Source organism: Protobothrops mucrosquamatus, unplaced genomic scaffold (assembly GCF_001527695.2).
Source record: "Protobothrops mucrosquamatus isolate PMUCROS unplaced genomic scaffold, P.Mucros_1.0 scaffold613, whole genome shotgun sequence".
Taxonomy (NCBI): domain Eukaryota; kingdom Metazoa; phylum Chordata; class Lepidosauria; order Squamata; family Viperidae; genus Protobothrops; species Protobothrops mucrosquamatus.
Genome location: NW_015386910.1, coordinates 423,212 through 448,900, shown reverse-complemented (window position 1 = coordinate 448,900; position 25,689 = coordinate 423,212). Strand labels below are relative to the sequence as shown.

The following is a 25,689-nucleotide window of genomic DNA, read 5'->3' as shown; positions in this document are numbered from 1 at the left end:
AAGGAGGGGAGATCCGGGATCACCCGGATCTCTGGGGGCAGCTCGTTCCAGAGGGTGGGTGCTCCGACAGAGAAGGCTCTCCCCCTGGGGGTCGCCAGCCGACACTGTCTGGCTGACGGCACCCTGAGGAGGCCCTCTCTGTGGGAGCGTATCGGCCGGTGGGAGGCAATCTGTGGCAGAAGGCGGTCTCGGAGGTATACAGGTATACATCACTCACATGAGAATAAAAGCAACCTCTGAATCAGTTATCATTGCTCTATTAATGATTCATTTGTATGTAACTGTTGTCGTATATTTTCTCAGAAGCCAGGACCACTGTACAATTTCTTCCTTATTACATCCTTTCCTAATGCTGTATGGAATTTCCCAAATCTTTCAGTCAGCAGCACTTAAAACTTTCTTTGGCCAACCCAAGCTGGAAATTATGACAGTTGTCATCTAATAAATCCAAGGAGTGACTACTTGTGGAAGGCTGTCCAATTAAGTATGCTAAAGGCTGCATTTTCATCTTCTTTCTGACCAAACATTAATATGCTACTTGGGACAATAAATTTCAGCATATGAGGACTAGAATTGGCCATGCATGAACTTAACACATACTGTGATTTTTGAAGCTTATACAGAATGGGCCAACCACTTTTCTATTATTTTCAGGCAGCCTAACCCAACAGTTACTCATAGTTTGTGGTCTGTCACTAAGCAGTAAGTTCTGCTGTTGAACAATCCCTAATGATTGCTTGGAAATAATTACTAATATTAACGACTAGCAGAATAAAATCCACAGGGGCTCCTTTATCTTTACCATATAGAAACCCGGACAGTGAATGATAGAATCCAATCCTTAATCTACGAATATTCCCCGGCAGTCTTGAAGCAGAGAACTGGTGTTAGAGGTACTGTTTCAGTTCAATGGCTTTTCTATTTGTTTTCCCACTCCTTTTACCTGAGTTATGAAGATTATAGCATCTAACAAGTACAACAGGCAGGAGATAGAGGTCACTAGAATACACAGTAGAAAAATGTAACCTCCCTCCCCCAACTTCTCTTCTCTTCAAAAACAAAGTAACATGGGCTTCAGTCTGTTTTCCTTTCTTTGTGAAGCCCTTCAAATTTTTGTTTTTCAGTTTTTGCTTGATGGAGGGGGAAAAAAAATAGGGGCAACACTTGAGGATCTTTTCCTGTATTAAGGACTTCACCAGTCGTGTAGCCCTGCAGCTTTATAGCGCTGTCCGAATAACAACAACAGCGCTGAAACTGCATCCTAAAAAACGTGCCAGGACATCAACCTGAAAACAATGCTACCTTTCTTCTTCTATTTCATGGTGTCTGACAACTTTCAACCACAGGAAATCAGCTGCTTTGAAGAATCGTTTGCTAAGTCAAAATATAGCAGGGAGCTTATAATGCATTAGCCTTTAGGCTCTTTTTTTTTTTTTTTTTTTTTGGTCCAAAGAAGCTGAATTAAGATTTTTTGTCAAAATCTCTTGTGTGCGTGCATGTGTGTGCAAGACTGGGTGGGTGAGGGAAAGAAGCTCACATGAGTAGGTAATTGGGGAAGATCACAGCAATGATTAAAACAAACTTCATAAACTTGAAAATTATTATTAGCATTTGGTTGGGTTGAATTCTATATAGTTCTTTAAAAAAAGAGTCTGATCCCATTGATTTCAGGCTGCAGGATTAAGGAAGAAATATTTCAAAATTTGGATAAAATTTTCATTTTAGCTACTTCTTCCATTCCTCCCCCCCCCATCCTTTCCTTTATAGATGTACAAATTAAACAATAAGTTAGTAGTTCACTTTCAGGGTTGCCCAAGTTCACAATGACTCTGGGCAGCTTACTATTAAAGATAATTCAGAACTGAGAACTGAAACAATGTGTATCAAAGAAAAGGAATATAATTGAGGCAAATTCCTCTTTGGGGCCACATGATATTCGTGGGGTTGGGGGATATATGTAGCAAAATGTGAATTAAAATGTGCTTGGTGGACTCTGGAATAGGCATAACCTCCACAGGCCCTTTTTCTTCCTAGCTCTGCATCTTACTGTAAACCTGGTGGGTTCCCTAACTGTGCTAATGCCTCTTGTGAATGGTTGTTGTTGTTGTTTGGCCACGTAAGCATTGGCACTCTGAAAATGAGTCTGTAGTGTTTTCTTTCTGTATGTTTATGTGTGCATATGCACATTTGAAAATTAAGGCTGTGCTGTGCTCCAGATTGATGATTCCCAAAAGGTGCTTCAGAACTTGGGTGTTGTGTGAATGTCTGACAAGCATCTAAAGTGGCTGTCTCTTTTCCTAGGGAAATGTTAGTTATAATGTTGCTTATTTTAACCAACCTACCATTGTTTGATTATTTATTTATTTATTCATTCATTTATTTATTTAGAAATAGATCCACACAACGTATTATTAAGTAATCCTAAGAAAGGAGAAACCATAAGAGATGCTAAATCATTTCAATGGAATTAGTGATTAAGAACATCGATAGAATAAATGTTAATAAAAACAGTGCAACATGATCTATCTGGTTAAGCTTCACCACTCAATCATTCCATCAATCTCCTTGCTTTCTGATATGCAATTCCATATTATTTTTGTCTATCAATCCTTACATACTTTATTTTCCCTAACATTTCTGAGAATAACTATGGAACAACAGACCTTCTGCAATTGTATTTAAGTACAGTTAGAACAATTAATTGGTAGAACAACAACAATTAATCCAGAAATTGTAGATACTCCAACACTGGAGGTTTTTAAGAAGAGACTGGACAACCATTTCTCTGAAATGGTATAGGGTCTCCTGCTTGAGCAGGGGGTTGCGCTAGAGAACTTCCAAGGTCCTTTCCAACTCTTTTCTTCTGTTATTTAGATTATAGACCTAAACTTTATTTGCAATACCCAGTGTGGAAATCATTTTACCCTTTTGAAGATTCAAAAATGAGTGCATCTAGCACTGGTTTATGAGCAGGGCAATATGCCACGTTATCTATTTAAAACATTTGTATCCTGCTTCCCATTAAAAAAAAAATTCAAATCAGATTACAATACTATTCAGTGCATACAGCATTAGCTTTGAAATCAGGTGATAATGAAGGGAAGCCTTCTCTTCACTTTCAGTCATCCCTGGTTCCATTAATCAATTTGGGACATGATTTCTAGAGGGAAGACTCAATTTCTCTGGCCTTTCAAGTCATTTTGTTCCTGATTCTTAGGTCCCTGCCAATGAACAGTCTTGCAATGTGGTGGTGAGAAACAATGAGCAGGGATTTTAAAAATTGTGTCCCTGAGAGGAACATGTAGGATTTTTCAGCTTTGTCTGGATAATGGAACATTCTTGAAACACAACAAACAAAAAAAGTATCCAATGAAAGAAATCACAATGCAAATCTATTTACCTGCTGCCTATTTATTAACTGGATGTTAACATGCTCTTTGAGCACTGCTCTAATTCCGGGTCACATTCTCAATACAGGAAATCAACTTTCCTTGTGTACCTCCAAATTGTATTGGAACTCCAGCTGAACCCGTCCTCTCAACAGCTGGGATGAAATAACTCCCACTCATTGGGCTATATGCAAACTGTGATAAAAGAGAATATAGAGTCCAGTTATGTTAAGCAGCTAAAAAACAAACCTTTGACACAAAGCAGCAGGCAGATAATAAGACTCTGTGGTTGACAACAAATGAGACTACACTTAATTTGCGGCGCAGTGTTCGTGTAATTAGATACATTTGGAACAGGCAAGGAAGTCGACAGCTAGAATATGGTCATGATGAATTGGGAAAGCCTATTTCAAGCTCTGATCATATTAATCATAAAGCCCAAGCTTCGTGACTTCATTTTTCTTTAGAATATAAGACTATCTTGGTTTCCCATAGGGAAAGTATGAAGCAGTTTGGAAACAAAATTCCTTTTTTATATATATATGTTTTAATTATTATGGTTGTAATGACATAATACGAATACTGAAATGATTCACTCAGAAATATTTCCTAATATATAGCACCATTGAATACTAGCTTTTTTGCATGATTATTCCTAAACCAACACTTATGAATATTGCACATACAACCAGAGACCTACAGAGAATTTAGCCAAATACATTTGATGAAATGTCAGTTTTGTACTTAAAACCCAGGTTTTCTATTAATTCTTTGCTTACGATTGAACTTCTTCTTACGACCTTTGGTATACTTTGAAGGCTTCACAGGTTTAACACAGGATTGCCAACAAGTATAGTGGTAATTGCGTCTATATGCCTATCGTTTCTGAAATAACCTTCAGAATTCTGAAACAGGACTCAGTTTTCCATTTTCCATCAACCAATGACAATGTCTTCTGTAGACCTTTTTGTAGTAAGAAAGTATCTACTGAAATGATATGCAATCAGTCCGGCAACAGTATACAAGTTAAATTTATGAAATAAACCAAAATTAGAAAGATAGTCTATTCTTCCCATATCTTGATGATCCTGATTTCAACTTCAGTGATGTTCTGAGCCAGCATGATATAATAGTGAAGGTGTTGGACTCACACCTGGAAGATCAAGGTTCAAGCCCATCCTCATCAATAAAAGCTTACTGTGTTGAGCTAGTCTCTCTCTCTCTCTCTCTCTCTCTCTCTCTCTCTCTCTCTCTCTCTCTCTCTCTCTCTCCCTCCCTCCCTCCCTCCCTCCCTCCCTCCCATGCTCTCTCTCTCCCCCTTCCCTCTCAGCCCAACCTATTCCACAGGATTGATATTGAGGGGGGAAATGGGATGAAAAAGCAATATATATCCTATCTTGAGCTCCTGAAGGAAAGTGGGAATATAAATAAAATAAAATCCATCAATGATAACCAACCTATCTTGGGGCTTTCCATGAGCATGGCTTTCAGCCATATGGGAATAAGAATTCTAGGCCAGTCCAATTTTGATTCCATAGAGCAGTGGTGGCGAACCTATGGCACGGGTGTCAGAGGCGGCACTCAGAGCCCTCTCTGTGGGCACGTGCGCCGTTGCCCCAGTCCTAGGCCTTCAGCTGGGTTTTATAAAACCTTTTTGCTTTAGGCCTCCGCCGCCGTGTACACACACAAAAAAAGGTTCAATCAATCAGTCAATTTCAACTTCTAGCGGGAAAAAAAAGTTGCCGCTTGCAAAGTTGGAATTGATTGATTGAACTTTTTAGTCCCAGTCTGCTGTTACCACCGCAGCCACGGCCACCCAATGGGCCACGCCCACCCGGCACCCGACAATGCATAAGTGGGTTTTGGGTTGCAGTTTGGGCACTCGGTCTCTAAAAGGTTCGCCATCACTGCCATAGAGTGTAAAGTTAAAATACCCTGAAAGGTCTTTCCTTTACAAAGGAATCCCTTTAGGTACATGTATTACTTGAACTGATATTTGTTTTTCCAACCATTATCTATACTCCTAAACTCACTGAGATTAATCATCTTTAATATCAATATTAATTTCAAATATTTACAAATAAAGACCTTTTTTTTAACAAGAATTATTCCAGGTTGGTACTGTATCATCAGCATAACAACAGGCTGCATTTAGTCACTTTTATGGCCAGATAACAGAAGAGCCATGTTAGTTTATGATAGCCAAAAATCAGAAACAACCTGGTACCAGCTTTCTATTAAATGGCATAAATAACTCATGAAGTGAGTTTCAATTCACAAAGGCTTGTGCCATTAAATAAAATATGTTCATCTGAAAATGTTCTACCACACTTCTAATTTTATACCCAGAATGGCCTTCAATTGCCTAATATGATTGGCCCACAGTTCCAATGACAAAATAAATATAACTGCCATGTAGCAAACTTAAATGTTTTTTTTAATAAAATGATAAAATATAATAAAATAAAGCGAGAGAAACTTCAATGGAAAGAACTATTCTCTTAAGTAATTTACTGCCTCCTTTGTGGAGCAGAATAAAGTAGTTGTTCTGAATCGAAATATCTTTATTTATTTATTAAATTTATTTATTTATTTAAATAAAATATTCAAAACCAAAATATTTTTATTTTTTAAAATTATACATTGTAAAATAATAAAATAAATAAAAGATTTAATTATCTTAAAATAAAAATAAAATAAAAAATAAAAAATGTTTTTTTTAAAATAAAAATTCAAAGAGAGAGATCATTTAGGGGTTAAACTTCTTCACAACTTGTATCTTGTGAAACAAGATAGGGTTGCATAGTCATACTGGCAGAATGTGAAAAGTCTAGGTAATGAACCTCAAACTACTGAAAATGCATGTTATTTTAAAAGACAAAAGAGGTCCCAGCCATCTAATTCACTTAATGAAACAAATCCAGCTGCCCAGGGCTCTCTCTCCACAGAATTTTTTTAGGAGAAGAAGAAAGTCAATCAAATTCATTTTGCTGGTGCTCCTCTTACTGTGGATTCATCTGGAGCAGAATAGAATAGAATAGAATAGAATAGAATAGAATATAGCTGGAAGGGACCTTGGAGGTCTTCTAGTCCAGCCCCCCACTCAAGCAGGGGAACCTATACCATCTCAGACAAGTGACTGTCCAGTCTCCTCTTAAAAACCTCCAGTGATGGAGCGCCCACGATTTCTTTTTTTTTAATTGAAAATTTTATAAAATTTTACAATATAAATCCCCCCTTCCCCAACCCACCCTTCCACTCCCCCCTCCCTCCCCCCTCACTTCCCAGTGCAAATCACAGGGTTAACAATAAAATAATCATACTCTAACTAACATTAATCAACTATTAAAATAACATATCTATAACCTCCTTTAACTCTCTTTTAAACAAATATACAGTTATTAAAAACAATAATAATAACATCACTTTAATAATTAAAAATAGTACTAAGTAAACTATTCTAACCTTTATACAACAATAATACTCTAAAANTTCCGTTTTCCAATATTGAGCTACTAGTAGTCTTGCAGCAGTTATAAAGTTCAACATCAATTCCATTTCTTTTGCATCCAAGTCTTCCATAATACCCAACAAAAATATCTGCAGCTTAAACTTTATCTTTTTCTTAAAAATATTTTGAATATTCCACCATATCTTAATCCAAAATGCTTTAACTTCCCTACATGTCCACTAAATATGAAAATAAGTTGCATCTAGATTTCCATATCTCCAACACTTAGGTTGTAAATTGGGATACATACAAGACAATTTTTGAGGATCCAGATGCCACCTATAAAACATTTTATAAACATTTTCCCTTAGGTTTTGAGCTTGAGTAAATTTTACATTTCTAACCCAAATTATCTCCCATGTGTCCAATAAAATTGGTTCTTGTATATTTTGCGCCCATTTTATCATACAATCCTTAACCAATTCTGTTTCTGAATCCAACTCAATCAGTAGTCCAGCCCCCAGCTCAAGCAGGGGAATCTATACCATCTCAGACAAGTGACTGTCCAGTCTCCTCTTAAAAACCTCCAGTGATGGAGCGCCCACGATTTCTGAAGGCAAGCTGTTCCACTGGTTGATTGTCCTCATTGTCAGGAAGTTTCTCCTTAATTCCAGGTTGCTTCTCTCTTTGATCAGTTTCCAACCATTGTTTCTCATCCTTCCCTCTGGTGCTTTGGTGAACAACCTGGCCCCCTCTTCTTTGTGGCAGCCTCTCAAAACTGGAAAACTGCTATCATGTCTCCCCTATTTCTTATTTTCTCTAGTCAGAAGACCCATGATAGAATTCTTCCAGGGTCCTATTTCTATTCCTGACCTGATGTCCTATCAGTTTGCATCTACGGGGTGCATTCCAGCTCATTCTTGGCCAGGTTCTTCTATTAGCACACATACAAGCCTGTTCTTAAGTTGTTTTCAGTCTGGAATCAATGAAAGCCATCCTCTCTGATTTCCACACTACATTTTCTGCCAAGGAGACAGAAAAGGCCTCTCATTTCCAACAGCTTCTTGCTATGGGCCTTCTAGTACCAAAGTAAACTGAAAATGTTGATGTCACTTTTTGAAACAGTTAAAAACAACATTTTATTTTATGTGGCTGCAACTTCATGTCTAAATAATAAATCTGGTTAAACATATGCATTTCAATCAGGGAGAGGAATTCTACTAGGTGAGCTGGCCTATGTTGGTGTCTTCATCTTTTTAATCAAACCAGTTATTAGCAACGGGTGCAACTACTCTTGTGGGGCATTGAGTGTTTAGAGGCTGAAAATTAGTAGCACATCTATTACTAATTAAATAGATCGCTAAAGAGAGTTTCTGCTTAATAAGATAATATGTAATAGACTACTGGGTGATTTATGGTGTATTTGAGGACAACTGGTCTCAGTGGTTCATGGATTAACTAGATTCCCACCTAATAAAATTAATCAGTGAACCCTCTGAATTGTTGGGATAAATGAGTAGTAAAGAAAGAACAACAATACCAAAAACAAGGCTATTAGAGATCCTCAGCATTTATTTCAGTGTAAGAGCAATACCGACAATGTTAGTTTATTTATTTAAAACATTTATAAAGCTGCCCATTTTATAACTAACTCTGGGCAGCTCCCAATTTACAAAAATTTATTAAAACTATAAAACTAAGCACATTAAAACATTAAAAACGGCAAAAACCTGCCTCTGTTGCACATCTTACTAATTTCTGATTTGTAATTCTTTGTTTAATGAATGGTATTTTTTTTCCTAGAGGTTTAAAAACAAGAGACTTGTTTTTATTCACGTGCATGGGATTTGCAGAATTTACCTAGATACTCTGGATGGCTCCATTCTGTTCACTCTTCACATCCAGAAGAATTTTCAGAATGAATAAGGACTCAGAGGCAAGCCTGTTTCCAGGGAAATCCCAATGAACTCCATAGAGGTTTCGTGACCCAATATTGGAGAATGTTTGTTTCTATACAAATAAAGCATCTAGCAGTTTTTAGTCTAGAACAGGGGTAGGCAACCTTGGCTCTTTTATGACTCCCAGAATTCCTGAGCCAGCTTGGCTCAGCTTGGAAACCTCTCCCTTTTCCCTCAGCGTGGCTGGCTCAGGAATTCTGGGAGTTGAAGTCCATGAGTCATAAAAGAGCCAAGGTTGCCTACCCCTGGTCTAGAAGCACTTTAAATTACATCTCAATAAGCCTCAAAACTAGAAACTGCTAGATGCTTTATTTGTAAAGAAATAAACACTCCCCAATACTGGGTACCCCTTTTCCTTCACAAAACTAAAGGTTTATATAGTATTCTCTCTGCTGTCTCACATGCAATAATACTGCTGAGGTTTTATTAATGGTCTCCCTCAGAACGATGGGATGTTTTGCTGCAGCAATCAACAAGCTTGCTAAGGCTGTGATAAACCCACCGAGGGATACTCTGAACAGCTAGAGAAGCACATTCTGTCCCAGGCTCTGTGCCTGGTATTTCCGTGCAACAATGAAGCAGTTAGTACCCTTTTCAAAGACCTCCGCAGCTCCTCATTGCATGAAATTGCCCAGCTGTCAGGCCTTCAGACTGCCTTCATCCTCACAGCAGTTCCTCTTCTCAAAAAAAGGGGGAATATCCGGAAACAACATTCCAGAAGGGGGAGGAAAACCCCCTCAGCTGCGCAGCTCTTCATTATGCTGTGATGAAAAGAGGGTTCTTTCCCCCCCCCCACTCCGATTGCTACAAGATTTGGAAACAGCTAAGGAGCCCCTTGATGCCTCTCTCGAGAGACTTTTTTCCCCCCCTCTCCCCAAAGTCTTGTGATGCTTTACAGCAAATCCTTCTCTATCACTTGCCGGTGAGAAAGACTCAGAAATACAAATTCTTTGGAAAGTCGGTGTGCCTGTGAGACACCGAAGGTTTGCAATATTGATGAATGGTGGGTTCTAATCCAGAGTTGACTAGAGCAGAAAGAACAAACAAGTTCGTCTACATGGCAAACATATTGTGCCGTACAGAAAAAGGGGCTACAATACGATGCTAGGCACATGCTCAGATAATTGAGAATCTCAATTGTTGGTTGCTGTTGTTAAGTTTTGTGGACTGTATGGTTTCAAAAGCAATTCTTGAAAGCAAAATTGGCTAAAATCTCAAAGACAGAAAGACAAATATTTCCAGTGTCTGAGCCCTTATTGCCTGTGTACTTCCTCATCACTCTACTTGCCTTGGCAATACAGAGTGAAGTTTGCAAAATAGTGTTTAAATGATCAATACTTCTATACCCACAGCATAGACCATTCAGGGGAAAATTAAATATGCAATGTACTTTCTGTGCACAATTCTGAAAGCCACAGAATTCATTTTTCCAGAGGCATAATGTGGGAATATATAATTGCAGCATGTTGATGTATTAGCAGAGGGAACACTTGTTTCAACTCAAAATAGCCCCTAATAATCCATGTTTTAGATTATTATCCCACAAATTCCGTTGCTTCTTGCTTCCAGATTTATGTTATTGATTGCAGTGAATGGCACTGATGCGGTCATCAAACACTGAACTCTTAAATTCACTAGACCACATGGGTTTATTTGCAGAGATTTGAGTATTCGTGTAATTTATTCAATTTACGCTCATTACTAGAAAGAACAAGCAGATTAAAAAAAAAACTGACATTCCTGTGACAATAGCCTAGCCCCAGCCACTGAGTCAACCCAATATTATCTATATTCACATCTCCAATAGAAAGGACTAGAAACTTGCTTTTTGAAAAGACGACTGTATATCCTTAGAATGCTGGATTCTGAATCAATGCACTCATAGACACAATGATGTGATCTCCCATCTAACGATCACACAGATGACCAGCAATGGAATTATTTACAGTGGAATGACAGCTTATATATAAAAATGCACATCACTTTGATTTATGTAATGTAATGTTTCCAAATCTCAGGGACATTCAGGTTAGGAAATATATACAGAGGAAATAGTAAAAGATTTTGGCGAAGCCAGGAATACAATGAGTTGGTCACTGAATAAAAATGCCTTACTTGCTACACTAGCACAGCCTTCCCCTTATTTGCCCATTAGAGATGTTATCTTACAGTATAGCTCCCATGTGCTCCAGAAGTTCAGCCAAAGGCTTTTGAGAAACCCCTTTAACCTTTCTAACGGGAAAGGGGAAAGGCAGCCGTAACAGATGTATTTCTTCTCTACATCATAAAATGCAAGAAAGGCTATGCTATGAAAGGGAACTTGCAAGACTTACCCATGAATGGCGTGAAGGGAGTGAGGTTCATAATGGTATCTTCCTTCTTGGTGACGCATGTCAATTGGCAAAGGAGAATGGAAGGCTGGAAAAATGTGCTGTGGAACTGTGGATGGAAAAAGAAAAAAAGAAAAGAAAAAGAACTTCAAAAAAAAAGAGCACACTTCTTCACCGTATCTTATTTTATTTTTTTAAACCCATAGTTTCAAAGGCAGTAAAGCTCCATGCATTTTAGAGCAAGTGCGAGGCAGACAAGGGGTCTTAGTGATAGCAGCCCTAGAGTACACCAGAGAAGTGGAATGAATAAATAATCAAAGTCATGGGGAGAAATCCTACATCTTCGACATAAAAGATCTCCTACAGGGTTTTTGACAAAGACAAGCAACTAAGGGCTCTTTGAACTCAGGGAGATGATAGGAAGCACCAAGCTTACGATCTGAGGATTGTGTTTAGTCTCAACTGTCTCGAACCGTCTTCGGTGTAGTAAAGTTGACGGTCCTTACCGACGACTTCGTGGAAAGGGATTTTCCACTGCCACACGTGTGCGTGACACGTGTATGTGTGTGTACGTGTGTTCTTATGTGTGTACTTGTATCACACTTTGGACATTTATAAATGGATCTATACGAAAAACAAGCAGTGAAATGCGAAGTCTGTGTATCACAAGCACTGGCTAGAGATGATCTGCTGCTCCGGTTCTGAAAAAGCAGCCTGAATTGACCTTATTGTTTTCATTCATAAATTGCATCCAAAGAAAAATGGCCTGAAAACACTCTGATTTATAAGAACTATTGCAATATGTATTAGTGCTCCCCAAAGTACAGCCATGAGCACAGATGAGAGCTGCCCAACAACTGAGAATTTCAGTAGGTCAAGCTTCACACTGCATATCTACACATTCAACTACGCATTGAGTAATGTCCCAATTAGATATAATTTGTACATTTCCAAATAACATTCATTTATACAATTGGGCTTAATTGTTTTATTAATCAAATTAATTTGATTGTCTGCCAGAGTCCATCTCCAAGTGAATGTAAGTGACTATCTGCCAGATAGTGTGAACATTTCTCACTGTGGCTCTATAAGTGGTCTTGTGGCCTATGCCTCTCCTGGTCACCTTAAACAGTAGCAAATGGATCACTCTAAACAGGGTCACAGGGTAGCCATCAGAATATGCACTGAGGTGGAGAAATAGCAATGTTTCACCAACCTTGTAACCACGAGGCCTGAAAATGGGCTCTTACTCTGGTTGGGTTCACTTTTTTGCCTTTTTCTTGGAGCCAGAAAACCATTGTGAACCCAGGATTGGCACAGAGAGGGCGCATAGGAGTAATCCAGTCCAAGATCTCAGACATGCATCCTTTCCAGGGTGCAACCAAGGCCAAGCTGCCCACCAGATACTTAGGGAAAACTCTAAGCTTTTTCTGGAACTGGAGACAGTCCAGCATTTAGCAGTAGCAATAGCACATAGACTTACATACCTCTCCATAGTGCTTTACAGCACTCTCTGGGTGGTTTATGATGTCAGCATATTGCCCCCAACAATTTTGATCATTTTATCGACTTTGGAAAGATGGAAAGCTGAGTCAACCTTGAGCTCCATCAGGATCGAACTCCAGGCTGCAGGCAGAGAGTTTGCCTGCAATACTACATTTAACCACTGCACCACCAGCATGTGTCTGTGGCAGGCTAATTGAACAGGCCTATCTACCTAAAATAATTTTAATTCCCCTTATTTGACTTAGCTCTGTCCAAATATGAAGCTTAAATATTACACATCAGGAGGTAAATGAAATGCCATATACTATTCCTTATGATAAAGTAGAAGTTTCTCCAATAATATTTGCCACGATCTTGAGAAGAGCATGGAATATATGTTTTCACAGAGGACTGTTGTTTTACCCCTAGAAAGACAATGTGGGATGATGAAGGAGGGGGATATTTTTCTTAAAAACAAAACAAAACCCTGGCATCTAAGAATGAGTGTGTGTGTGTGTGTGTGTGTGTGTGTGTGTGTGTATTAAGCTGCACAGTTACCTCTAGCTTTCAGTATGCAGACAGAGTATAATTAGCAACCACATTATTATCTTTGTTGGAGTAAAGTACATACATTACTCACTGGGCATATTTTGTAAACTACTTCAAATAAAGTAATTTTTACTTTAAATGTTATTAAATGTAAGCCTCTAATGGAGTTTTGATCACAGGTTAAGTCAGAGTAACTGTAAATTAGTTGCCTTTCCTCCCTGTGTTCTCATTCTTAGTCAGATGAGGGTTCTACAGAAGGCTTTCCCAGCATGTTAATATTCAGTGTGGTAATTGTGACTTCATCTGAGGAGAATCCCACAGGCAGACCAAGGCGATACGCTCTGTCATGCGGCTGTGACCCAGCTCCCTCCCACTTTGTCTGAGACCTTCTCTGACCCCTTCTCTATTCTCTTCTCTGATAATATACCTCAGGTCTTTATTGACAGTGCATTAAGTTGGATTTCCCTTGCACAAGTGAGAGAGGGCTTTTTTGGGTGGCGTCTGATTCAACTCATTTGAAAATAGCAGATTATGCAAACAGCATCATAAATGCGCATAGTGAAATTTGTGCATCTAGGATACTTTACCATCTAGGAAGGTAACTGATGCCTATGTGCTTGTAGCCTCTGAAGGAAAACTACATGAATGCCATAGCATCAGACATCAGTGATAAAGATTAAAAGAAAGGAAAAGATAAGAAATAATCTAAAACTAATTTACAGTAATATTCTTCACTAGACCACTCCATACCTTTCTTACAATCCATCTGTCAACATCCAGCTTGAGAATCCAAATAAAACTCCAGGTTCATTCCATTTCTGAAAATCTTACTGTTTATTGAATACACTGCAAGGTTTTGTTGAAGCAAAGCTAACTCTGAGGTTCCAACACCAATTCATAGACCTAAACAATAATTTTCCCAGCCAAACCCCCAATGTCTTACGTATTTCATATCAACAAGTTCACTTTGTTATAGGAACTGCCTGCTTCAAATCCACGCTGGTTCTGGTGTCCTTGACAAGGATTCAGGATCCCACAGTCTTCAGCTGAATCGAAGAGGTTTCAATTCTCCATTTAACCCTTTTGAAAGTAATATCCCCCCCCCCTTAATCTAAAGGCAAGATGAAATGCAGAAAAAGAAAAAAGATAAAGAAAAAGGCCACTCTTTCAAAGACAGCAAAGTCTACTTTTTGGACAACACAGCCCTTTCAACAGTTCAAAGGCGGCTCCACACTCATTTGCACTACTCAGGTGACTCTTACACACAGATAAACCCCAACGATTCTCTATAAGAATGCAAATGACCAGCTGTCTGCAAGAAGTATAAAAATCCTTCAATTCCTTACCATCCAGTCAGAGCTGAAGAAGCTTCTTGGATGAGAAATGAAAAACAAGAAAATCCAATTGCTGTGTGAAAAGGCATCTTTGGGGTTTCATATACTATATTACCTTTTCTTCTTTAAACTTTTTTTCCTCTCTTTTTTTAAGGATGTCATCAACCCCTTTCAACCATAACTTCCTTGGTTGTTCCATTCCTCTCAGTTCATTCACTGTTCCTTTGTAGATACATTTTGGGATTTAATTTTCATTCATTTTCTTTTTATGACCAAAAAATCTAAATATATTTATTGTATTCTGTTCACTTGCATTGTACTCAGTCTACGTGCAATCAGCACCAATCCATTCTTTGCCCTTTTTTTGGTTTTACCATCCCCTTCAGTTTATGTTTCATCACATATATTCAATACCTATTTCCATATAACACAATGAGTAGAAGTACACTATTCTTTTTTAATTCTGATAAATATTCATTTTTTTCACAATAGACCATGTACTACCCAGTATCATGAAATATCAAGTCATTGACTGGGCTTTGTCCTCCTCTTAAGCTGTTGCTTGTTTCATTACTAAATGGTGTATCAAACTTGATCACGTAATGTGATGTATTGTGATATTTTTTGCCTTTGTGGAGCCAGGGTGGGCGTGGCCTGCACATGACACATCGGACCATGGGCTGCCAGTTTGATACCCCTGCCATAGGTGAATCTGCCAAAGTCACACTCATGTCTTGCAAACATCTATAGAAGCTGGTAGTGAGAGAACCACCCAGTCTCAACAGCTACAGTAGTGTTTCCTTGTGAATATCCCAATCACTGGACTCAATGCCTACTAAGTCCACTATTGGTTGGATCTGAACTGAAGCTTTTCATTCTGCGTTGAAGACTCAGGAACTGAGGAGGGAATTAACTATGTTAAGATACTATGTAGTGTTATCTGTTTTTAGCCAGAATTATTTCAGAACTGGCAAAAAACAAGTGCAGGATCCAAGACAGTATTGAGAGCCAGTATCACATTTTGTTAAGGTGTGGACTTGGGATACCCAGCTTGATATCCACCTTCAAGAAACATATTGGGTACCTTTGGGCTATTCTCTCTCTCTCTCTCTCTCTCTCTCTCTCTCTCTCTCTCTCTCTCTCTCTCTCTCTCTCTCTCTCTCTCTCTCTCTCACTCACTCACTCACTCTCTTGTTTACGTACACCCCCTGAGTTCCTGGAGGAAAGGCAGAATATCAGAGAAATAAAATAAATACATTTCCAGTAGAAAATAAGGTTCATATGAGATAGAAGCAGTATTTCTTAGTTTAATTTCCTTATATAAATACTGTTCTACTTCGCATAAAACATATCAAGGCAATTTACAATAAAAAGGCAAATACTTAGCCACCCGAATACATAACATGTCATTCTTCATCACCCAGCATCTCCCACTATTAGGTAGGCAGAAATTGAAAATGTAGCAGCAATTAGAAAGTTGCATGTTGTGCATCACTGCATCAAGCAGAAATTTTTAAAAATGCTGTGAGAAATAGAGTGTCCTTCATGTTGTTCTTTTCTAGACTAAAAGTGGGCATTTGAACTCTGTTTCTAAAAACAAACCTACTAGAAGGTGCTATTCACTGTTTCAGATTCATTTATACAAATGCATAGAGATATAAAAAGAGCATTTGTGCAACTCCTTAAACAACTTGTCATAACTTTTTGCAGTTGAATTGGATATGACCCCTAACCTTTATTTCATGTGAGGCTTGTGCAGTATTGTGGATGTGGAAGAAGACAATTCAAACTTGCTTGTAGCTGACCTCTTTCTAAAAAAGGTTTAGGTCTTTGAGAAAACGTCTTTGGCACTTCCTATTTGTGCAGCGTAGGACAAGAAAACATGTAATCAATGGGCAGCAACATACAACAGTTAACACAAGGTGGTCATAGTGTTGATGGACCTCAGCAACATGGCTGTGTAGATCAGTGCCTATTATGATAGCCATGCTTTTGTTGTTGGACAAATTGTGGTAGATTAGTTTGTATACTTCACCAATGTCACAGGTCTTTTGGCCTTGCCATCACAACCTGCATCTCGCCTCGCTTTAGCATTTCTGCAAATTCATGGAGGCATCCAGTCAAGGTGCTGATGTTCAGTGTGGCAATGTGTAATTGTTAGTATGCAATTACACACATTACACATGTGTAATAAATTTGTCCAGGATTGTTTTCAATGAGAGCCAGCAATTGTAGCTGACAGGGTAGGAAAACTGGGCATGCAGTTTTGGATTTATAAGATGTTTTCTGTCTAATCTTCCTTTTGAAGAGAGAATAATCTTTTATCCTTTGGGAAGGGGTAGCACCTATTGGTTTAGCTACAACACAAGTAAATTTTTTCAAGACCTCCTCTGCCAGTTTTTTTAACTGGTAAAGAAGGGCATTCTGCACTAGTTCTCCACTCTTGATGCTAAAAACCATAAGCAGGATTTGGTTTAGTATTGAGATTGGCATCAAAATGTTTAGCTCTTGTAAAACTGGACTGTAAATAAGATTTTGTTTTTATTTGACATCAAATAGGGTCATGCTGCATTTTTGGTTTGGGAAGATTTTGGCTGCATCTTTATTTAAAAGATTCCTATTAACACAAGTCCTTTGAGTAACATCAGATTAATGTGTAGACAGAAACCAGAGTGTGTATATGTGTCTGTAAATCCATAATACATCTATATTAATGTATTTTTCCCTTTCCTTTGGAGGTTTAACAGTTATTCCACTGTGCATTGACACTGGACATGTTGCAAAAAATTGCAGTGATGGGACAATCAAGTACACAACTAGGAGTCTGATAAGCCTCTTAATGGAATCCTGCAATGAAACGGAATCATTTTAATTACAGGGGTGGTTAATTTCATTCGTCTCATTCTGACTTTTCTAATCTTTTTCTTCTTTTCTCAGCAGCTTGGTAGTAGGGTGACCTTCAGGGGGAACTCAAGGGACCTTTCTCACGTTTGTTCACTAAGCAGCTAAAGAGCAGGATTTAGGATTCATCCTAGTCTGAAGAAACAAAGAATTGAGAAAATATATTAACTGTATAAGTTATGAATTAATAGTGCCATCAGGACAGGCCTAAGGAGTAAAATGAGCAGGGGTGATCAAGAGAGCATCAAGGACATTTCTTATATGTTGAAGTTAACTTAATTGTAATATTAGCATCCAAGAATCATCTACTTATCCCAAGCTCTGGAATTTGCACAACTAAGAGGAGTCCAGATGCACTATATTTTTCAATAGGAATGATTTGGCAATAAGCATAGTTTGGGTCTTGAAGTTTTGCTGTCGTCTTTTTGCCTGTATTTCTGATCTTAATGGGTGCATATATTTTGTTCAAGATCATAAACTCATAAAGGAACAAGAGATTCCAAATGTATTTATTTTTATCTTCAGTACAGATATTTAACTGATACAAAAAAAAGAGAGTTTAAACAAAACCAAGGCTATAATTATTTTCTGGTCAATTCTTCTCTCAATGACAGAAGGGGTCCTTCTATCAACCTAATGTAGAGTGCATTGAAGGTCCTTGCACGGGTTCACCTGATATGTCAATTGTGTCCTTTCCTCAACTGGGACACCTTCAGATGGTCACTCTTGCCCCAACCATCTCACAATTGGACTACTTCAATGCACTCTACATTGGGATGGTTTTGAGGACCAACCAGAAGAAACAGCGGATTCAAAATGCAGCGGCACAGGCCATAATGTTGTCCTAGCTATTTTGATGTGACGTCACTGTGCATGAGCTGCATTGGTTGCCAGTCAGCTTCCAGGTGGGATTCAAGGTGTTGATCATTAGTTATAAAGCTTTTTGTAGCATGGAGCTCGATTATCCAAGGGACCACTTGCCTCCACAGTTGTTTCTACCTGTTCAGTCCTCTTAGTCAGAGTGAGCATACTCCAGGTCCCCTCAATTAAAAGTTGTCATCTTGTAAGACCAAGGAAGCATGTCTTCTCTGACACTGCCCCCACTGTCCGGAACAACATCCTCAAGAGTTACTCTACATTGAAACGAAGGGTGAAGATTTACCGGCAATGATGACAGATATTTTGGCAAGGGCTTTGGGGACCACGAAAGAGGATATGGCGAGTGAGATCGACGAGACTTATAGAATCCATACGAACTATGCAAGACGGCACAATCTCCCCAGAGAGGTCCATATCAGATTTGTTAAAAAATCTGTCCGAGATGAAATATTATTTAGGANGAATGCTAGACTCCTAACACAAATCAGAGTTGACAGAGCTTGGCAGAAGCCACATCATTTCAACTGCCAGGAATGGCTGCTGAAGCACCTTTCCCTAAAAGGTGACGGTGTGCACACGCACTGTGCACATACACACACATGCACACAAGAATACACACATGAACATAGTGTGAAACCTGTAAATATTTACCTAGATATGAAAAAACAAGCAGTGAAATGCGAAGTCTGTGTATCACAAGCACTGGCTAGAGATGATCTGCTGCTCCGGTTCTGAAAAAGCAGCCTGAATTGACCTTATTGTTTTCATTCATAAATTGCATCCAAAGAAAAATGGCCTGAAAACACTCTGATTTATAAGAACTATTGCAATATGTATTAGTGCTCCCCAAAGTACAGCCATGAGCACAGATGAGAGCTGCCCAACAACTGAGAATTTCAGTAGGTCAAGCTTCACACTGCATATCTACACATTCAACTACGCATTGAGTAATGTCCCAATTAGATATAATTTGTACATTTCCAAATGACATTCATTTATACAATTGGGCTTAATTGTTTTATTAATCAAATTAATTTGATTGTCTGCCAGAGTCCATCTCCAAGTGAATGTAAGTGACTATCTGCCAGATAGTGTGAACATTTCTCACTGTGGCTCTATAAGTGGTCTTGTGGCCTATGCCTCTCCTGGTCACCTTAAACAGTAGCAAATGGATCACTCTAAATAGGGTCACAGGGTAGCCATCAGAATATGCACTGAGGTGGAGAAATAGCAATGTTTCACCAACCTTGTAAACACGAGGCCTGAAAATGGGCTCTTACTCTGGTTGGGTTCACTTTTTTGCCTTTTTCTTGGAGCCAGAAAACCATTGTGAACCCAGGATTGGCACAGAGAGGGCGCATAGGAGTAATCCAGTCCAAGATCTCAGACATGCATCCTTTCCAGGGTGCAACCAAGGCCAAGCTGCCCACCAGATACTTAGGGAAAACTCCAAGCTTTTTCTGGAACTGGAGACAGTCCAGCATTTAGCAGTAGCAATAGCACATAGACTTACATACCTCTCCATAGTGCTTTACAGCACTCTCTGGGTGGTTTATGATGTCAGCATATTGCCCCCAACAATTTTGATCATTTTATCGACTTTGGAAAGATGGAAAGCTGAGTCAACCTTGAGCTCCATCAGGATCGAACTCCAGGCTGCAGGCAGAGTTTGCCTGCAATACTACATTTAACCACTGCACCACCAGCATGTGTCTGTGGCAGGCTAATTGAACAGGCCTATCTACCTAAAATAATTTTAATTCCCCTTATTTGACTTAGCTCTGTCCAAATATGAAGCTTAAATATTACACATCAGGAGGTAAATGAAATGCCAATACTATTCCTTATGATAAAGTAGAAGTTTCTCCAATAATATTTGCCATGATCTTGAGAAGAGCATGGAATATATGTTTTCACAGAGGACTGTTGTTTTACCCCTAGAAAGACAATGTGGGATGATGAAGGAGGGGGATATTTTTCTTAAAAACAAAACAAAACCCTGGCATCTAAGAATGAGTGTGTGTGTGTGTGTGTATGTGTATTAAGCTGCACAGTTACCTCTAGCTTTCAGTATGCAGACAGAGTATAATTAGCAACCACATTATTATCTTTGTTGGAGTAAACTACATACATTACTCACTGGGCATATTTTGTAAACTACTTCAAATAAAGTAATTTTTACTTTAAATGTTATTAAATGTAAGCCTCTAATGGAGTTTTGATCACAGGTTAAGTCAGAGTAACTGTAAATTAGTTGCCTTTTCTCCCTGTGTTCTCATTCTTAGTCAGATGAGGGTTCTACAGAAGGCTTTCCCAGCATGTTAATATTCAGTGTGGTAATTGTGACTTCATCTGAGGAGAATCCCACAGGCAGACCAAGGCGATACGCTCTGTCATGCGGCTGTGACCCAGCTCCCTCCCACTTTGTCTGAGACCTTCTCTGACCCCTTCTCTATTCTCTTCTCTGATAATATACCTCAGGTCTTTATTGACAGTGCATTAAGTTGGATTTCCCTTGCGCAAGTGAGAGAGGGCTTTTTTGGGTGGCGTCTGATTCAACTCATTTGAAAATAGCAGATTATGCAAACAGCATCATAAATGCGCCTAGTGAAATTTGTGCATCTAGGATACTTTACCATCTAGGAAGGTAACTGATGCCTATGTGCTTGTAGCCTCTGAAGGAAAACTACATGAATGCCATAGCATCAGACATCAGTGATAAAGATTAAAAGAAAGGAAAAGATAAGAAATAATCTAAAACTAATTTACAGTAATATTCTTCACTAGACCACTCCATACCTTTCTTACAATCCATCTGTCAACATCCAGCTTGAGAATCCAAATAAAACTCCAGGTTCATTCCATTTCTGAAAATCTTACTGTTTATTGAATACACTGCATGGTTTTGTTGAAGCAAAGCTAACTCTGAGGTTCCAACACCAATTCATAGACCTAAACAATAATTTTCCCAGCCAAACCCCCCAATGTCTTACGTATTTCATATCAACAAGTTCACTTTGTTATAGGAACTGCCTGCTTCAAATCCACGGCGGTTCTGGTTTCCTTGACAAGGATTCAGGATCCCACAGTCTTCAGCTGAATCGAAGAGATTTCAATTCTCCATTTAACCCTTTTGAAAGTAATATCTCCCCCCCTTTAATCTAAAGGCAAGATGAAATGCAGAAAAAGAAAAAAAGATAAAGAAAAAGGCCACTCTTTCAAAGACAGCAAAGTCTACTTTTTGGACAGTCTACAACACAGCCCTTTCAACAGTTCAAAGGCGGCTCCACACTCATTTGCACTACTCAGGTGACTCTGACATACAGATAAACCCCAACGATTCTCTATCAGAATGCAAATGACCAGCTGTCTGCAAGAAGTATAAAAATCCTTCAATTCCTTACCATCCAGTCAGAGCTGAAGAAGCTTCTTGGATGAGAAATGAAATGTCTTCAAAGAAAAACAAGAAAATCCGATTGCTGTGTTAAAAGGCATCTTTGGGGTTTCATATACTATATTACCTTTTCTTCTTTAAACTTTTTTTCCTCTCTTTTTTTTAAGGATGTCATCAACCCCTTTCAACCAGAACTTCCTTCCTTGGTTGTTCCATTCCTCTCAGTTCATTCACTGTTCCTTTGTAGATACATTTTGGGATTTAATTTTCATTCATTTTCTTTTTATGACCAAAAAATCTAAATATATTTATTGTATTCTGTTCACTTGCATTGTACTCAGTCTACGTGCAATCAGCACCAATCCATTCTTTGCCTTTTTTTTGGTTTTACCATCTCCTTCAGTTTATGTTTCATCACATATATTCAATACTTATTTCCATATAACACAATGAGTAGAAGTACACTATTCTTTTTTAATTCTGATAAATATTCATTTTTTCACAATAGACCAGTCTTTCTCAACCTTGACAATTTTAAGGCATGTGGACTTAAACTCCCAGAATTCCACAGCCAGCAATGCTGGCTGTGGAATTCTGGGAGTTGAAGTCCACATGCCTTAAAATTGTCAAGGTTGAGAAAGACTGCAATAGACCATGTACTACCCAGTATCATGAAATATCAAGTCATTGACTGGGCTTTGTCCTCCTCTTAAGCTGTTGCTTGTTTCATTACTAAATGGTGTGTCAAACTTGATCACGTCACGTGATGTATTGTGATATTTTTTGCCTTTGTGGAGCCGGGGTGGGCGTGGCCTGCACATGACACATCCGGACCATGGGCTGCCAGTTTGATACCCCTGCCATAGGTGAACCTGTCAAAGTCACACTCATGTCTTGCAAACATCTATAGAAGCTGGTAGTGAGAGAACCACCCAGTCTCAACAGCTACAGTAGTGTTTCCTTGTGAATATCCCAATCACTGGACTCAATGCCTACTAAGTCCATTATTGGTTGGATCTGAACTGAAGCTTTTCATTCTGCTTTGAAGACTCAGGAATTGAGGAGGGAATTAACTATGTTAAGATACTATGTAGTGTTATCTGTTTTTAGCCAGAATTATTTCAGAACTGGCAAAAAACAAGTGCAGGATCCAAGACAGTATTGAGAGCCAGTATCACATTTTGTTAAGGTGTGGACTTGGGATACTCAGCTTGATATCCACCTTCAAGAAACATATTGGATACCTTTGGGTTACTCTCTCTCTCTCTCTCTCTCTCTCTCTCTCTCTCTCACTCACTCACTCACTCACTCACTCACTCACTCACTCACTCACTCTTGTTTACGTACACCCCCTGAGTTCCTGGAGGAAAGGCAGAATATCAGAGAAATAAAATAAATACATTTCCAGTAGAAAATAAGGTTCATATGAGATAGAAGCAGTATTTCTTAGTTTAATTTCCTTATATAAATACTGTTCTACTTCGCATAAAACATATCAAGGCAATTTACAATAAAAAGGCAAATACTTAGCCACCCGAATACATAACACATCATTCTTCATCACCCAGCATCTCCCATTATTAGGTAGGCAGAAATTAAAAATGTAGCAGCAATTAGAAAGTTGCATGTTGTGCATCACTGCATCAAGCAGAAATTTTTAAAAATGCTGTGAGAAATAGAGTGTCCTTCATGTTGTTCTTTTCTAGGCTGAAAGTGGGCATTTGAACTCTGTTTCTAAAAACAAACCTACTAGAAGGTGCTATTCACTGTTTCAGATTCATTTATACAAATGCATAGAGATATAAAAAGAGCATTTGTGCAACTCCTTAAACAACTTGTCATAACTTTTTGCAGTTGAATTGGATATGACCCCTAACCTTTATTTCATGTGAGGCTTCTGCAGTATTGTGGATATGGAAGAAGACAATTCAAACTTGCTTGTAGTTGACCTCTTTCTAAAAAAGGTTTAGGCCTTTGAGAAAACTTCTTTGGCACTTCCTATTTGTGCAGCATAGGACAAGAAAACATGTAATCAATGGGCAGCAACATACAACAGTTAACACAAGGTGGTCATAGTGTTGATGGACCTCAGCAACATGGCTGTGTAGATCAGTGCCTATTATGATAGCCATGCCTTTGTTGTTGGACAAATTGTGGTAGATTAGTTTGTACACTTCACCAATGTCACAGGTCTTTTGGCCTTACCATCACAATCTGCATCTCGCCTCGCTTTAGCATTTCTGCAAATTCATGGAGGCATCCAGTCAAGGTGCTGATGTTCAGTGTGGCAATGTGTAGTTGTTAGTGTGCAATTACACACATTACACATGTGTGCAATTAACACACATGTGCATCATATACATAAATTTGTCCAGGATTGTTTTCAATGAGAGTCAGCAATTGTAGCTGACAGGGTAGGAAAACTGGGCATGCAGTTTTGGATTTATAAGATGTTTTTTGTCTAATCTTCCTTTTGAAGAGAGAATAATCTTTTATCCTTTGGGAAGGGGTAGCACCTATTGATTTAACTACAACACAAGTACATTTTTCAAAATCTCCTCTGCCAGTTTTTTTAACTGGTAAAGAAGGGCATTCTGCACTAGTTCTCCACTCTTGGTGCTAAAAACCATAAGCAGGATTTGGTTTAGTATTGAGATTGGCATCAAAATGTTTAGCTCTTGTAAAACTGGACTGTAAATAAGATTTTGTTTTTATTTGACATCAAATAGAGTCATGCTGCATTTTTGGTTTGGGAAGATTTTGGCTGCATCTTTATTTAAAAGATTCCTATTAACACAAGTCCTTTGAGTAACATCAGATTAATGTGTAGACAGAAACCAGAGTGTGTATATGTGTCTGTAAATCCATAATACATCTATATTAATGTATTTTTCCCTTTCCTTTGGAGGTTTAACAGTTATTCCACTGTGCATTGACACTGGACATATTGCAAAAAATTGCAGTGATAGGACAATCAAGTACACAACTAGGAGTCTGATAAGCTTCTTAATGGAATCCTGCAATGAAACGGAATCATTTTAATTACAGGGGTGGTTAATTTCATTCGTCTCATTCTGACTTTTCTAATCTTTTTCTTCTTTTCTCAGCAGCTTGGTAGTAGGGTGACCTTCAGGGGGAACTCAAGGGACCTTTCTCACTTTTGTTCACTAAGCAGCTAAAGAGCAGGATTTAGGATTCATCCTAATCTGAAGAAACAAAGAATTGAGAAAATATATTAACTGTATAAGTTATGAATTAATAGTGCCATCAGGACAGGCCTAAGGAGTAAAATGAGCAGGGGTGATCAAGAGAGCATCAAGGACATTTCTTATATGTTGAAGTTAACTTAATTGTAATATTAGCATCCAAGAATCATCTACTTATCCCAAGCTCTGGAATTTGCACAACTAAGAGGAGTCCAGATGCACTATATTTTTCAATAGGAATGATTTGGCAATAAGCATAGTTTGGGTCTTGAAGTTTTGCTGTTGTCTTTTTACCTGTACTTCTGATCTTAATGGGTGCATATATTTTGTTCAAGATCATAAACTCATAAAGGAACAAGAGATTCCAAATGTATTTATTTTTATCTTCAGTACAGATATTTAACTGATACAAAAAAAGAGAGTTTAGACAAAATCAAGGCTATAATTATTTTCTGGTCAATTCTTCTCTCAATGACAGAAGGGGTCCTTCTATCAACCTAATGTAGAGTGCATTGAAGGTCCTTGCACGGGTTTTTAGATTTAGATTTATTTCATTTATACCCCGCCCTTCTCCCGAAGGACTCAGGGCGGCTTACAGCCAGTTAAAACAATTTCACAAAATACAAATCTAAGATAAATTAAAAATAAATATTCGAATCGGCCGCACTACTAAAATTTAATTAAAACCAATTTAAAATTACCCCTAGGCCAGTCCTGCCTGCTGAAACAGCCAGGTCTTGAGGGCGCGGCGGAAGGAGGGGAGATCCGGAATCACCCGGATCTCTGGGGGCAGCTCGTTCCAGAGGGTGGGCG

The 25,689-nt window shown here is 38.5% G+C and overlaps 1 protein-coding gene across 1 annotated transcript in view; it reads right to left on the bottom strand.

Moving 5' to 3' along the window:
* GLI2 (GLI family zinc finger 2) overlaps positions 1-25,689 on the bottom strand; it is a 204,943-nt gene that overhangs the window by 67,543 nt on the left and 111,711 nt on the right. The window contains exons 2-5 of the mRNA XM_015817638.1: positions 11,132-11,237; positions 10,968-11,030; positions 9,715-9,823; positions 8,709-8,850 (exon numbers count right to left, since the gene is read on the bottom strand). Of these exons, the coding sequence (XP_015673124.1) occupies positions 8,709-8,850; positions 9,715-9,823; positions 10,968-11,030; positions 11,132-11,237 (420 nt within the window). The remainder of the gene's footprint in view (positions 1-8,708; positions 8,851-9,714; positions 9,824-10,967; positions 11,031-11,131; positions 11,238-25,689) is intronic.